The 15,523-nt window shown below is 49.6% G+C and overlaps 1 protein-coding gene across 1 annotated transcript; it reads left to right on the top strand.

Moving 5' to 3' along the window:
* The first annotated feature begins 198 nt into the window (after window positions 1-198).
* CC77DRAFT_626812 (nonribosomal peptide synthetase 2) lies at window positions 199-15,024 on the top strand. Its single transcript, XM_018532512.1, has 4 exons — window positions 199-412; window positions 555-1,298; window positions 1,349-14,489; window positions 14,842-15,024. The coding sequence occupies exons 2-4, from the start codon at window positions 636-638 to the stop codon at window positions 14,973-14,975; spliced, it is 13,938 nt and encodes a 4,645-aa protein (XP_018389223.1). The 5' UTR covers window positions 199-412; window positions 555-635; the 3' UTR covers window positions 14,976-15,024.
* The last annotated feature ends 499 nt before the right edge of the window (window positions 15,025-15,523 follow it).

Raw genomic sequence — 15,523 nt, 5'->3', positions numbered from 1 at the left:
GTCTCGAACAGTTTTCGTTCCTAATTCCCGTCCACTTGCAGAGCCGCCAAAAGCGTCTGCTTCACGGTATCAGATCTTACGCGCCGCTTGTCGAATGACACGTCCACTTGCCAGTCAACCAGGATGTATGACGCTTCAACCACGGACAAAGCGCTCAACATCACGGAGGAAGCTGTGACCAAAGAAATTATCGAAATACCTGTCGCCTCAGCTTAAACTTTTATCCTTCCTCAACACTGCTCGCTCGCTCTTTCCGAATCGGAGGTCGCGACGCGTTCTTGAAGGTCGCTTGTTGCCTGCACCTACAACAGAGCGCTGCGGTCTTCGTGATTAATCTTCAAACGCGCTACCCAAGCACAGAGTATTAGAACTCGTTCTCACGTGCACAAACCTCGTGTGTACTGGTTTCAAGGTACTTGAGGCCCTTCAACCAATCACCGTGCTGCAGTTTCTCATCACTGCAACTTGCAACTAAGCATTATCGCATTCTGCAAATTTCCATTCAGCAATAGCGAATGCATCTTCTGCAGTTCTTTTCTCTGACATTCATGGAGGTATCGCTAGGGACGACAACGGCTCAAATTCCCTACCAGTGAACATTGCCACCGGCTACACTATTTAACATCTTACACGACATGATTCAAGAAAACGACGCAAACCAGCGACTATCGATACTTAATGAGCGACCTTCGATTCTGAGCGGACCGGATCTCCTCCACGAGCTTGTGCGGCCATTTGATCATGACGCAACTGCTATCGATTTCCTGGAACATGGATCGAAAAGGCGGAAGTTCTCCTACAGAAATCTGCACCTTTTGAGCGACGTCTTGGCTGGCAGGATCACTGAAAGACTGTCGAAGCTCGAAAGTGTCTCGCCCATCATTCCGGTCTTTCTGCCTCAGTCTCCAGAACTATACATAGTCTTATTGGCCGTCTTGAAGGCAGGGAAAGCGTTTTGTCCTCTTAATCTCGACACACCTATAGAGCGATTGAAGTTTATCCTCGATGATATATCGCCTGACCTATTCATCACGTTCTCAACTCTCGATGAACGTATTCGAACAGCAGTCAATGTCGAAGTGGTCCTTGTGGATAAGGAGCTTTGCGATCGTGAGGATCGCCTCAGTATCGAATTACCAAGATCGAGTACCAGGGATCTAGCCTACGTGCTGTACACCTCTGGTTCTACTGGCAAACCTAAGGCTGTAAGCATATCGCACCATGCGGTCACTCAAAGTCTGCTGGCTCACGACCGACACATTCCTGACTTTGCACGTTTTCTCCAATTTGCAGCCCCTGTAAGTGCATAAGCATAGTTGAATTCTGTCATGTACTGACACAGTGCTAGACCTTCGATGTTTCCATATTTGAGATCTTCTTTCCATGGTTCCGAGGGAAGACGTTAATTGGCAGTACACGTGCGCAAATGCTCGACGACCTTCCAGGAACCATCAACAGCCTGGAGATCGATGCAGCTGAACTCACGCCAACAGTTGTGAGCAATCTTCTTCAGGGTAGAGCGAGCGTGCCTGGCTTGAAGTTGCTACTTACAATCGGTGAGATGCTCACCCAGCACGTCATTGCCGAGTATGGTGGCGACGAGACAAAGGAGAGTATACTGTGGGCCATGTATGGACCGACTGAAGCCTCGATCCACTGCACGTTGCAGCCACAATTCTCGACGTGTTCACCGACTAGCACGATAGGTCGCCCCTTGGACACTGTTTCGGCTTTTATTATCGCCCCTCCAACTGGAGACCTAACATCGATTGGTGTTGAGATTCTCAGAACCGGAGAAGTTGGCGAGCTTGCTGTTGGAGGACCTCAAGTTGCCGAAGAATATTTGAATCGCCCGGATCTCACTTCTGCATCGTTCATTGAACACCAGGAGTATGGTCGTTTATATCGTACCGGTGATCGCGCAAGGATCAACGACCATGGGATTTTGGAATGCTTGGGCCGCATCGTTGCTGGTCAGGTAAAACTGAGAGGGCAGCGGGTTGAGCTCGGCGAGATCGAACAGGCTATCATGAGGATACCGAACTGTCGTACAGCAACAGTGATGATCGTCCAAGAATCCTTGGTCGCGTTTTGCGCTGCTGATTGGCGTGAAGTAACACGCACAGATGTTCTCAACATTTGTAGCCATTGGCTTCCGGCATTCATGGTTCCTTCAGACGTTTTCTTTGTAGATGTCATGCCACAACTCCCATCGGGGAAGGTCGACAGAGACTCTCTCACCAGAGAATTCCTTAGCAAGGCTAGCTCTAATGGAACGGCATCGTCTACCAATATCAACTTGGGCGATCATGTGGGCCGGTCCGTCCTGAATATCATCAGGCACCATATCTCTCCAGATCTTGGATCAGATTTGGATCTTGCTTTCGCTAGGATAGATTCACTACAATCAATTCGCATCGCATCTGCGCTGCGACGAGAGGGATTTGAGCTGGGAGCAATGGACGTACTGTCAGCTCAAACGTTGGAGGATCTTATTGCGATGTGCAGAAAGCCTACAACAGCCGCCAGTCTGCATGGTCCAACAAAAGACGTTCCAAGATCACTCATCCACATAGAGACCCCTCAGCTGGAGCGGTGGCGTAGCAATATCGCCTATGTACTGCCTTGCACTTCCTTGCAGGAGGCTATGCTTGCGGAGACGATGTCTAGGCCTGCCGCTTACTGCAACTGGGTTGAGGTCGAACTTTCGATCTCGCAGACGTTCGAAGACATCCGAGACGCCATACAATATTTGGCTAGCAAAATCGAAATCATACGTACAGGTTTCCTTGCGCAGTCACAGCATTCCGGAACCTTTTCGCAGATAATCTGGAAAGAACTGCTCGCCTCTCAGATCGAGGAAGTCGACAGTTTTTCAAGACTTTACACACTGCAGTCTGAGGAAAACTTCCTGCGGCCGTTCCACACGCAGATAATAACAAGCTCCGAACGACCTCGCTTGCTGTTTCGCATGCATCATGCTTTATACGACGGGTGGTCGTTCGATCTGTTGCTGCATGATCTGGATATGCGATTGCGTAGAGAGAAACTTGCATCACGACCACAGTTCCGTGAAGTAGTCCAATATCTGTCCCAGATAAACTCCGAAGATGAACAGTCATCTAGAAATTACTGGACTAGTCTCCTCAGTGGCTACCTTCCGATCTCGCTACCTAATTACCACGGGAGGGTTGTTGGTGACCGAGTTACACGGCGCTTCACTCGGCTGTCTGCCATCGATCGGTCCCGGCTCTTTGAATGCGCTCGCGAAATGGCTATTAATCCCCAGGTATACTTCCAAGCGGCTACTGCGTACGTGCTTAGTCTCTACAACGGTACAGCCGATGTTATTCTTGGAAATGTTTCATCTGGGCGAACTATCCCCGTGGCTGGTGTGGAGGATATCATCGGCCCTTGCATCGCAACTGTCCCCTTCCGCATAGACCTCAACAACGCTCATAGCACCCATGACCTTTTACATTTGACACAAGCGTTGAATCGAGAGAGTCTGAAGCACAGTACCATCCCCCTGCGCGACATAGTAAGGGCAGGCAACATACCACCGGGAACTCGGCTTTTTGACGTCTTGTTCGTGTGGCAGCAGTCAATAGCCTCGGATTCAAACTCAACACTTGCGGCCAGAGTCATCGACAGCGCGGATGACCTTGAATTCAGACTCACGCTCGAGTTCGAACCGCGTGAAGGTGACATATCGTTACGAGCTACCTACGATACATCAACTTTCCCGGAGCAACAGATCGAATGCTTGTCACGCCAGATTGACGAAGTAGTGGGAATAATGTTGGAGAGCACCAACCACAACATCGATAAGATGAAATGGTGCTTCACCACACCTTCATTATCAATCGCGAATCCTACCCCTCGGCAGCAACCAATCGAGAGTGGCCCTGCTTATGCAGTAGAACAATGGGCTTTGTCGAATCCTGGAAGACCTGCTGTCAAGTTCGCCCGTGTCATACGTGGTGGTCTAGAAGTTGAAAAGGTAGCGACCTACGGGATGCTGAACTCCTGCGCTAATCAGTTTGCCCGTGTGCTTGCCGATCGTGGAGTTGGCAACGATCAATTAGTTTGCGTCATGATGGGAAAGTCAGTCAACCTTTATATCTGTATCCTCGCTGTTCTCAAGCTTGGTTGCGGATACCTGCCGCTCGTTCCTGATACACCGATCGAGAGAGTCAAGACCATATTGAATGACGCGCGAGTCAAGGTCTGTGTCTCCGACTTGTCGACTTCACCCGATATCCGAAAAAATCTCCGAGTCGAATTAGTAGACTTCAACGCCACCCAGCTTTCAGACTACTCTGATCAGAATCTGAACGTGCCGTACAACGGGCAGCATCTTGCCTACGCTGTGTTCACTTCTGGCAGTACTGGTACACCGAAGGGGGTTCTTGTTACCCAAGATAACCTCATGAGTAATCTGCAGTATCTATCGACGATATACCCCTTCTCCGCGGAATCCTGCCTGCTCCAATCCTGCTCCCAGGCATTTGATGTCAGCGTCTTTGAGATATTCTTCTCCTGGTACGTTGGCATGTGTTTGTGCACAGCGAAGAAAGACGACCTGTTCCGCGACTTTGAGGCTGCAATCAACTATCTAGGTGTCACACATCTGAGCCTAACACCAACAGTTGCGGCACTAGTGGATCCTGAGAATGTACCAAAAGTCGAATTTTTAGTGACTGCTGGAGAAGCTTTGACAGAACACGTTCGAAGAAGGTGGGCAGGTAAAGGCTTGTACCAAGGGTATGGTCCTTCTGAGACCACAAACATATGCACTGTTCGAGCAGCGGTTACTCCAGACGACCTAATCAACAACATCGGCATGCCCTTCACCAACACTTCAGCCTTCGTACTTGATCCCGAAAGCGAAGCTGTTCTGCCCCGTGGCGCTGTAGGAGAACTTTGCTTTGGAGGGTACCAGGTCTTTCGTGGTTACCTGAATCGCCCGGAACTGAACGCCACAAAGATCATCAACCATCCTACTTACGGGAGGTTATATCGGTCGGGTGATATGGGTATCCTGTTGCCTGATGAATCCATACTTTCCAGGGGCCGTTCGGACGACCAAGTTAAGATTCGTGGTCAGCGTGTCGAGCTCGGCGAGATTACCTCAGTCATGCTCGATCATCGGTCGGTGCAAGACTGTGTGACGCTTCTCTTACCGCGTCCCAATAATGCACAAACACTTGTCATCTTCTGGGTACCCATTACAGCCGCATCTGACCACTTCCAACGCTTGGAACCCGCCGAGTTCGAGATGGTGAAATCAGATCTATTCGGTCTGTTATCGCAACGCTTACCTCCATATATGGTTCCCTCCTATCTCATTCCCATATCATGTCTCCCAATGACAATGCAGGCCAAGATTGACAAAGGCCTCCTCCAGAGCTTATTCTGGAATCTGGCGGAAAACCAATTGGAAGCCACCATGCAATCGACCGACAGCGACGAAGGTCCAGAAATGTTATCGCCATGGGAGAAAGACGTAGCCCAGGCTCTTGCATGGACACTCGACATATCACCGAAAGAACTCCGGAGGACTTCGTCATTTTTCAACGTGGGCCTGGATTCCGTGTCAGCTATACGCTTTTGTAATAGACTTCGAACACTAGATTTAGGCGACTTTGCCATCTCGACGGTGCTGAAGAACTCGTCAATTGCTCGGCTAGCGTCTGCTCACGACCTGCGCTCGCACTCGCCAATACACGAAACGACCAAGCCCCCGACCATCAACGTGAAAAACTTCCTCAAGCCAGATGAAGTGTCTCGAATTCTTGCGCGTTATGAAGAAAGCGAGTTCAAGGTGGCAAGGATACTACCATGTACACCACTGCAAGAAGCAATGCTATCAAGTGGTCAGTCATTCGCAGACTCCGCGTACTGCAATACCATGATTTTTGATGTCAAAGGAGACATATTTCGGCTGCAAAACTGCTGGTCGAGCATGGTTGAGCGACACGAGATTCTTCGTACTTGTTTCGTTGGCACCGAAGACCCATCATTCGTGTTCGCGCAAGTCGTCCTACGCGATACTGGTTTGAATTGGCAATTTCATGACTTTACAGACGCGCTGCCATCCTACACGCACAGCATCATCTCAGATCTTCTTCGAGCTGAGAAGCCTCCAGTTTACTTTGCATTGGCTCAGGATGGACCGTCCACGAAGTTGCTATTCAGTTGCCATCATGCGCTCTATGACGGCATTGCTATCTCCACTCTTCTTGAAGAGATACAAGACCTATATCTCGACTTCAAGCTGCCACCGCCAGTCTCTCACGATGTGTACCTGCAGCACATGCTTCATCAGAACTATGCAGAGGGTGATGCATACTGGGCGGCTCTATTGGAGGGCCTTGAGCCTACCCTCTTCCCCACCCTCACCAGTAATAGCTCGAGAGTTCTGGGAAGGCCCGCAACCTCATCAAGACGTCTACAACTACCGCTCGACAGTATACGGGGAACATGTCAAAATATGTCAGTGTCATTACTGGCGATTGTACAGGCTGCATGGGCAAAACTGCTGCACTTCTACACTGGTGAGAGTGACATCTGCTTCGGAAATGTCGTCAGTGGGCGCAGCATTGCCGGAGATGGCGTCGAGCGCATCGTCGCTCCTTGCTTTAACACTTTGCCAGTTCGCGTCAACTTCGATTTCCAGCGGTCCAATGATGCTTTGATGCGCCTGACGCATACCCTTAGTATTGAGTCGCTTGCTCATCAGCTGACTCCGCTTCGTCGCATACAGAACAGGGTGCTTCACGACGGTGGTCGTCTTTTTGACACTCTTGTCATACTTCAGCAGCCGAAATCATCGTTAGATTCTTCTATTTGGACACTTGAACAAGACCTGGGCGATATGGACCTACCCGTGGTGTGCGAAATCATTCAAAACCAGACTTCGAATACCATGGAGCTAGTCCTACACTACCAAACATCGCTCCTATCTACGACAGAGGCTCTTTTGGTTATGGAGACTCACGAAGCCTGCCTATCATCGTTAATCGCGTCTCCCAATGCAACGGCTGTCGATATGACGAAGTTGCCAACACACCTCCGAGCAGAGTCTAATATAAATTACGAGCGATTCGAGACTGGAGCAGCCTTGCTACATTCTGGTTTCGAACTCATGGCGGCGACGTACCCAGAACGTGTCGCGCTAGACTTCTTGCTCCCGAATGGCGAGAAGACGACTTGGTCTTTCAAAGCTTTGAATGAGAACGCAAATAGCATTGCGCATACGCTCATCGAAGCAAACCTCAGGCCTGACGATATTGTTCCAGTTCATATACAAAAGAGCCCACAGTTCTACGCAAGCATCCTGGGAGTTCTTAAAGCCGGAGCCGCTTTTGCGCCCGTACATCCAAGTCTACCTGAAGCACGCAGGAAGGTCATGCTCCAAGAATTGAAGCCAAAGCTCGTGCTTTGTTCGGATAACTCGATGCTTTCCAAGAATCTAACCGAAGCGATCGTTGTCAACGTTCAAGCTGTTCCGCCCACGCCAAATAGCAATCCTGCCATTTCTAGCCTAAACGACTCGAACCTAGCCTACTGCCTCTTCACCTCTGGCTCCACAGGCGTACCAAAAGCGGTCAGCATGGAACATCGCGCTCCAATTCAAACTATCCTCAGCTCCAAATCTCGCATTCCTTGGAGCTCATCTTCACGACTACTACAGTACGCCGCTGTGACGTTTGATATGTGCTATTACGATTGTCTTCTGGCCTGGACATTCGGCTTCACCCTTTGTACCGCGGGACAAGATGACTTGTTGAATGATCTACCTAAGGTCATCAATTCTTTGCAGGTCGACTTGCTCGATCTTACACCTTCAGTTGCCGTGTCAATCAAGAGAGTAGATATACCAAGTGTCAAGTGGCTGTACTGTATCGGAGAAGCCATGTCGCCCGCAGTTGTAAAGGAATGGGGGAGTGCGTGTGTCAACTCGTACGGGCCTACTGAAGCTGCGTTCTGCACGACCATTAGCCCCACCTCAAGCGATGGAAAAACTTCAATCATCGGCAAGCCCTTCCAGACGACGTCTTTTGCTATCTTCTCATCTCAAGGCGACTCGCCTTTGCCGATGCTAAGTACTGGTGAACTCTATATTGGAGGTGCACAACTCGCGCGAGGCTATTTCGGCAAACCTGATCTCACAAGTGAGCGATTTGTTACCCGTTATGGTCAACGATACTACAAGAGCGGCGACATGGTCCGAATGTTGAGCGATGGTAATTTCGAGTTCGTGGGACGCACAGACGACCAGGTCAAGATTCGTGGGCTCAGAGTGGAGCTTGGCGAGATCAATCATGTCATTCAGGACACCCTTCCAGACATTGCTTTTGTGACCACTCAGATCCTGAAGAAAGAACAGACGGGCAAAGATCAGCTTGTGTCTTTCCTGGTCTCGCACAACAAGATCGAGAAGATCAAACTTGCCGAGCTGCAACAAGAGGTTAAGAAGGCTGCGAGCAGCCGCCTCCCGTCTTACATGGTCCCCCAATTTTTCCTCTTTGTTGATGATATACCAAGATCAATGGCTGGGAAGGTCGACAAGAAAGCATTGATCGACATATTCAGAGACCATGCAGGTGTCGATGCCCTTACTAACGGATGTCGATATGAATCGGACCATCAATGGAGTAAAACAGAGACCGAGGTTCGGGACACTTTTGCGCGACTGTCCAATACTTCGCGAGACGATATATCGCCAAGAACCTCGATTTACCAGCTCGGTCTTGACAGTATCAGTGCAGTTCAAGTCGCTGCTGCGCTTCGCAAGCAGGGTCATCCTGTAAACGCCACTGATGTTCTGAAGCATACTACTTGCACCGACCTTGCGGGATTTATAGACCAGGCGAGTCCATCAGACGTGTCTACATACTCAGAGTTCGACTTTGGTGCTTTTGAACGCAAGCATAGGGCGCAGGTACTGAGTGATAACAACATTCCGGACAGCGACATCTTAGCCATCCGTCCCTGCACTCCGCTCCAGAACGGTATGGTCTCGCAATTCCTGGCCAAAGAAGGAGCTGTTTATATGAACTCGCTTCGCTTACAATTGGAGTTGAATGTAGACATCGACAGACTCAAGAAGGCATGGACAATGGTGATGGAATATTATAGTATATTGAGAACTGGGTTTGCTCATGTCAAGGATCCGCTTTACCCTTTTGCTATGGTTGAGTACACTTGCGAATCCCTTGATTTGCCGTGGACTGTCACCTTGGAAGATACGTCAGACTCAATCGATCAATGGGTCCAGCAAATCCAGCATGTGGCTCTGAAGCAGCTGCAGTCGCCACCTTGGGCCTTGCGCATCGTTGAGGGCAAGGATCACTATGCTCTTGACCTGGCCATTTTACATGCTCTTTTCGACGCGCAAAGTCTCCAACTTATTCTCGATGCGGTTACTGCTGCATATCTGGATCAATCTTTACCGTTACCAAAATCTATCGACACAACTATCAGTAGCATCATTCAGTTTAGCGGTGCAAAATCGCCCACTCGAGAGAAATTCTGGACTGACCTCGGAAAAACTGCAAACACATGCCGCTTTCCCAACCTTGCACCTTTGAGATACGGTACAAGCTCTCCATTAGTTTACACGCGCCAGTCCGCGAAACCACTTCATGTCCTAGAAGACGGATGTCGTCATGCTGAAATCACTATCCAAACTGCTGGCGTTGCGAGTTGGCTCTCCTTACTGAGCGCTTACACTGGAGAAAGCTCAGCAACATGCGGAGTTGTGTTATCCGGCCGAATATTCGAAGGAGCAGAGGATTCCGTCTTCCCCTGCATCAATACCGTACCAGTGGCATGTGCAGTCACGAACGACAAAGTCGCATTCCTCAAAAGGATCATGGAGCTGAATGCCCAGATCCAGCAGCATCAATTCACACCACTCAAGGAAATCCAGACGTTGATGGGCTTTCCGAATGAAGCACTTTTCGACAGCATTTTTGCCTACCAGAAGCTTCCCGGCCGCACAGAGGCCAGTACCATATGGAAAGTAGCCGATGAAAGAGCAACGATTGAGTACCCGGTTTCGATCGAGTTGGAGCCAGTGGATGGATATCTGGAGTATCGACTCACGTTCTTACCGCATGTCGTACCAGAAGAGCAGGCCAAATTGATCCTTGAGCAACTAGATCACTTGATGGAAAATTATACTACAATCAGTCCTATAACTGAGACCAGCCATACCGAGCAACTCTACTCTATCACGCCCGCTCAGGAGCCTGAGTTGCCGTCTAATGCCAGGCTACTCCACGAACTCGTCGAACATACTGCGATGGACTACCCCAAGCGCATCGCATTTGAGTTTGTGACGGCGAACGACAAAGGAGAGCGGACTGTGGAGCAATGGACTTATGCTGAGCTGGATGCAGAAGGGAACAGAATTGCTCGCTTACTCGTCTCTCATGGAGTTCAGTCTGGTAGTCTGGTTGGGGTGTGTTTCGACAAATGTCCCGAAGCATCCTTCGCTATGCTGGGAGTATTGAAGGCCGGCTGCGGCTTTGTCGCTATCGATCCCGGTGCACCTTCTGCACGTCAGACTTACATTATTGAGGATTCACGGGCTCAGGCTGTGATAACTTTGTCCTTTCAAGCTGCCAAATTTGAGGGAACCGTCAGTGTGCCCGTAATGAAGCTCGATGAGATCGACTGGCGTACACTCTCTGGCTCGGCGCTTTTGCGCAACGACGACATCGACGCCCAAGACCGTAGCTACTGCTTATATACTTCAGGCACTACGGGCACACCCAAAGGCTGCGAACTAACTCATGAAAATGCGGTGCAGGCACTTCTTGCCTTCCAGCGTTTGTTCGCTGGACATTGGGATACAAACTCACGATGGCTTCAGTTTGCTTCATTTCACTTTGATGTTTCAGTACTTGAACAGTATTGGAGCTGGTCTGTTGGAATCTGCGTTGTTTCAGCACCTCGAGACCTCATCTTCGAAGACTTGGCAAAATCTATCTCCGATCTCAATATCACGCACATTGATCTAACGCCTAGTCTTGCTCAAATACTTCACCCGGATGAAGTACCCAGCCTTTGCAAGGGTGTTTTCATCACCGGTGGCGAGAGTCTGAAACAAGAGATCCTCGACGTGTGGGGTCCAAAAGGCGTGATCTACAACGGATACGGACCGACGGAAGCAACAATAGGATGCACTATGTACCCACGCGTTCCGGCCAACGGCAAACCCTCAAATATTGGTCCTCAGTTCGACAATGTTGGATCTTTGGTCCTCCACCCGGGCTCCGATGCCCCTGTTCTACGAGGCGGCGTTGGTGAACTCTGTGTCTCAGGCAAACTCGTCGGCAAAGGCTATCTCAATCGTCCAGAGTTGACTGCGGAGCGCTTTCCTTATCTCGAACGTTTTGGCGAGCGTGTATACCGGACGGGTGATCTGGTTAGACTCCTGCATGACGGTACATTCGACTTCCTAGGACGTGCAGACGATCAGGTCAAATTGCGAGGCCAACGCCTCGAAGTGGCTGAAATCAATTCTGTCATCAAACAGTCCGGCCAGACGATTTCTGATGTTGCAACGTTAGTACTGAAGCATCCGAAGCAGCAGAAGGAGCAGTTGGTAGCTTTTTTGGTGTGTGGCAAGTTCTCCAGGGCTCAAATCCAGGTCCGGCTAGATGAAGCCAAGTGGATGGCGAGTGCGAAGCAAGCTTGTTACGAAAAGCTTCCTCCATATATGGTCCCCACACACTTCGTTCCTCTCACGACAATGCCACTGAACATCAACAACAAAGCAGACGGCAAGAAGCTAAAAGAACTTTACGAAGCACTTTCCTCCCATGAATTACAGGCACTATCAGCCACTACAAGCGATCGAGATGAAACTTGGTCGAAATATGACGAGAAGCTCCGCCATACACTCTCACAAACACTGGCTGTGAGTGAGCAGTCTATTGGCAAGGATACCAGCTTTTTTGAGCTAGGTATGGATTCAATTTCTGTGATCGAAGTATCGCGTAGACTCAAGCAGGCCGGCTTCGTAACTGCTAGCGCATCTTCGGTAATGCGATGTCCTACCATCCGTCGTCTTGCGAAAGTTTTAGACACTGGCAGTTCTGTCGATCAAAACAATGGGTCTTTTCTCGCAGCACAACAAGCTATTCACGCAGTTCGACATCGCTATAGACATTCCGTTGCGCAGTCACTATCGATCGAATCTAGTAGAATCGACGTCGTCGCGCCAAGTACTCCCTTACAACAAGGCATGATCGCAAGGTCGTTGGAAAGCAACAACGGCTTGTATTTCAACACTTTTCATTTCAAGTTGCATGACAGCGTCAACGAACAACAACTTCAAGCGGCATGGGAAAGTGTATATGCTTCAACGTCAATACTTCGCACGGTCTTTGCGAACACAGAAGAAGGGCACGTGCAAGCAGTTCTTCGTGGTGTCCCTCTTAGTGGAGTAACACAAACTTTGGCCAAAGACCATCAACTTGCCGAGCACGCAGAAAGGTTGAGACACAACTGGCTGGAGCTTAACCGAACCCAACTCAGACATCTCTTCGAGGTACATCTTGTCACTACCCTAACGCAGAAGCTGCTGCTTGTGCATATCTTCCACGCGCTCTATGACGGCAATAGTATCGGATTAATCTTCCAGGCTGTATGGGACTCCTACAACGGCAAGGACGCGAATTCGGTCGCGCCTGCCTTCCATGATGCACTCGCCCATGGCCCACTAAACGTCGCCGATGGAGCGAAGAAGTTTTGGCAAGACCATCTGACCAAAGAGTCTTCTCCATTACCCACCATTTCCAGCGAGCCAGCCAAGACGACTGTCGAAGTCACCCGTAAACTGCATGCCTTTACGGGCTTTGACTCTGTGAGACGTCAGCTCAATGTTACAGCGCAAGCCGTTGCTCAAGCTTGTTGGCTGTTCGTGCTGCAAGAGCACGTCAGAAGTCCTGTGACAACCGGAGTGATAGTTTCTGGACGAAGCATTGACCTGGAAGGTGCAGACCGCATCATAGGCCCAATGTTCAACACCATTCCTTACCAGCATTGTCATGAACACGGCGAGTCATGGAAGTCGATCATCAAGAGAGTGCATGACTTTAACGTCGAAGCTCATATCTACCAACACACTGCACTAAGAGACATCATGAAGTGGTGCAAGAGAACCCCGAATCAACCGTTGTTCGACAATCTTTTCGCATACCAAGTCGCACAAGGAGACGAGGAGTGGGCAAGGAACGATGTTTGGGAGATCTTGGATGGTGACGCTGTCGCTGACTATCCTTTGGCTTTGGAAATCGAGCAGAAGACTAGTGGCGTGTTCAAACTGACCTTAGTTACTCAAGGTCATGTCGCAGATGAAACCCTAGCAGATGAACTTCTTGATCGATTCGAGGCTGCATTCCGGCAGATCTTGCAAGATCCGTCTTGCATACCAGAATCGAATGCTAGAGTGAACGGTATAGCAGAAAACGGAACTGTTCTGGAGACTGAAGCGATCCGGGATATTGGTGACACAACTCATTTCGAATGGACAAGCGAAGCGGTCAAGATCAAGGAAGAGATTGCTAACCTATCCGGTCTTGATCTCGATGGTATCAATGGAGCTACTTCTATCTTTGAACTTGGACTCGACAGCATCGATGCTATCAAGCTATCTTCAAAGCTAAAGAAACGTGGAGTGAACATTCCCGTAAGTGGCATTATGCGCGGACTGACCATCTCGAAAATGGTGCAGCACATCTCAACCAGGGAAACACCAGACAGAGAGTCTTCCCAGTGGGATCTTGACCCCTTCAAACAGTCAATGAAAAGATATCTCGAGCAACGTTCGTCTGATACCGCTGGCATTCAAGAGGTGCTTCCCTTGACACCATTACAAGAAGCCATGGTGGCAGAGATGATTGCATCAGGATACATGAGATACTACAACCACGACGTGCTCAAGCTTCGTCCTGGAGTTGACATCGGGAAGCTTCGAGACGCCTGGAGTGCAGTCATTGCAGCCTCGCCGATCTTACGGACTGGATTTGTAGAGGTAGATGACCCAGAGATCGACGGTTCTTTTGCACAGATCGTCCACAGAAGGTGCCATAACTTCTGGTCACACCTCAAGCTGGAGAGTACGCCAGACTTCACGTCAATATTCGACGAACTTCGACATGACATCGTACAGAATTCGCTGTCAACACCTGCCTTCCGACTTAGCTTTATCGATACTCCGGATCAATCCTACCTTGTTCTCTCTATCGGACACGCCTTATACGATGGATGGTCACTTAGCTTACTGCACGTCGACGTGCACCGAGCATACAAAGATCAATTCAGTCCTCGACCCGACTACGAACGTTCACTGGCAGACATTATCGCGACTTCCGGATCTGCCTCTGCAAGCTTTTGGCAAGACTATCTCTCTGACGCCGAGCAGAGCCTTTTTCCTCGACGATCGGATGCCTCTAGTGAACTCGGTAGCTACGTTCATCGCCATGAGCAAAACAGCGTAGTGCGAGTAGACAAGCTTCAAGCTTTCGCAAGGAGTAGCAATGTGTCACTGCAAACCATTGGTCAATCGGTCTTCGCTCTCGTCTCTGCATTCTATACTCAGAGCTTGGATATCACTTTCGGATCCGTACTTTCTGGAAGGGACGACAGTGAGCGATCTCAGCTGATGTTTCCAACCATGAACACAGTCGCCATACGGGTAATTCTGCATGGATCTGGAACAGATATGCTGCGTTACGTACAAGACAACTTTACAAACATCAAGCAGTGGCAGCACTACCCCCTGCGGAAAGCTCTATCCGCGGCTGGTGTTGATGGTAGACTGTTCGAGAGTTTGTTTATCTATCAGAAGAGCTCAGACACAGGGCAAGAACAAGATGAGGAAGAAAAGCTATATTCCAGTATTGAGGGCCACAGTGACATCGAATATCCTGTGTGTATGGAGATGGAAGTAGTGAATGAGGTGTTGGTATGGCGTTGTGCGGTCAAAGAGGAGGTTCTTGACAGAGAAGCGTCGAAGGAGCTATTGAATCGGATGGATGACGTGCTCAGCTACCTAATCGACCGATCAGAGGCACCTGTCATCGAGATCACCGCAAAGGGCACGTCAGTATGTGGCTTGCCGGCTTTCACGAAGAAGTCATCTCGTACGATCGGTAATTCCCAGACAATCGGAGTAAACAATGCTAGAGATCTACCAAGCACGGAAACAGCTATCAAGATCCGCGAAACCCTAGCCTCGGTATCCAAGACATCCGAAGATGAAATCACGAGCGATATGACTATCTTCCACATGGGACTGGACTCTATTAGTGCGATCAAAGTCTCTTCCCTTCTTCGCAAGCAAGGCATTGTTCTCAGCGTTGGTGATATGCTTCGAGCTGGTACGATCCAGAACATGGCCAGGCTATTGGACGAGCGTACCGTACAGACTCTGGAAAACAATGCCGATCCTCATGAAATCATTCAAGAAATTACAGGAGGTCTGGATAGAGCAGGAATC

This window comes from Alternaria alternata, assembly GCF_001642055.1.
Source record: "Alternaria alternata strain SRC1lrK2f unplaced genomic scaffold CC77scaffold_4, whole genome shotgun sequence".
In the NCBI taxonomy this organism is placed as follows: domain Eukaryota; kingdom Fungi; phylum Ascomycota; class Dothideomycetes; order Pleosporales; family Pleosporaceae; genus Alternaria; species Alternaria alternata.
The sequence above is the reverse complement of the archived record's forward strand: the minus strand, read 5'-3'. Positions and strand labels throughout refer to the sequence as shown.

Bases quoted from the DNA above. Each gene is read 5' to 3' on its own strand.
- CC77DRAFT_626812 (XM_018532512.1), top strand. From the start codon at position 636: ATGATTCAAGAAAACGACGCAAACCAGCGACTATCGATACTTAATGAG. The intron at 1,299-1,348 runs GTAAGTGCATAA...ACACAGTGCTAG, and splicing joins TTCTCCAATTTGCAGCCCCT to ACCTTCGATGTTTCCATATT. The intron at 14,490-14,841 runs GCTACGTTCATC...TGTTGATGGTAG, and splicing joins TGCCTCTAGTGAACTCGGTA to ACTGTTCGAGAGTTTGTTTA.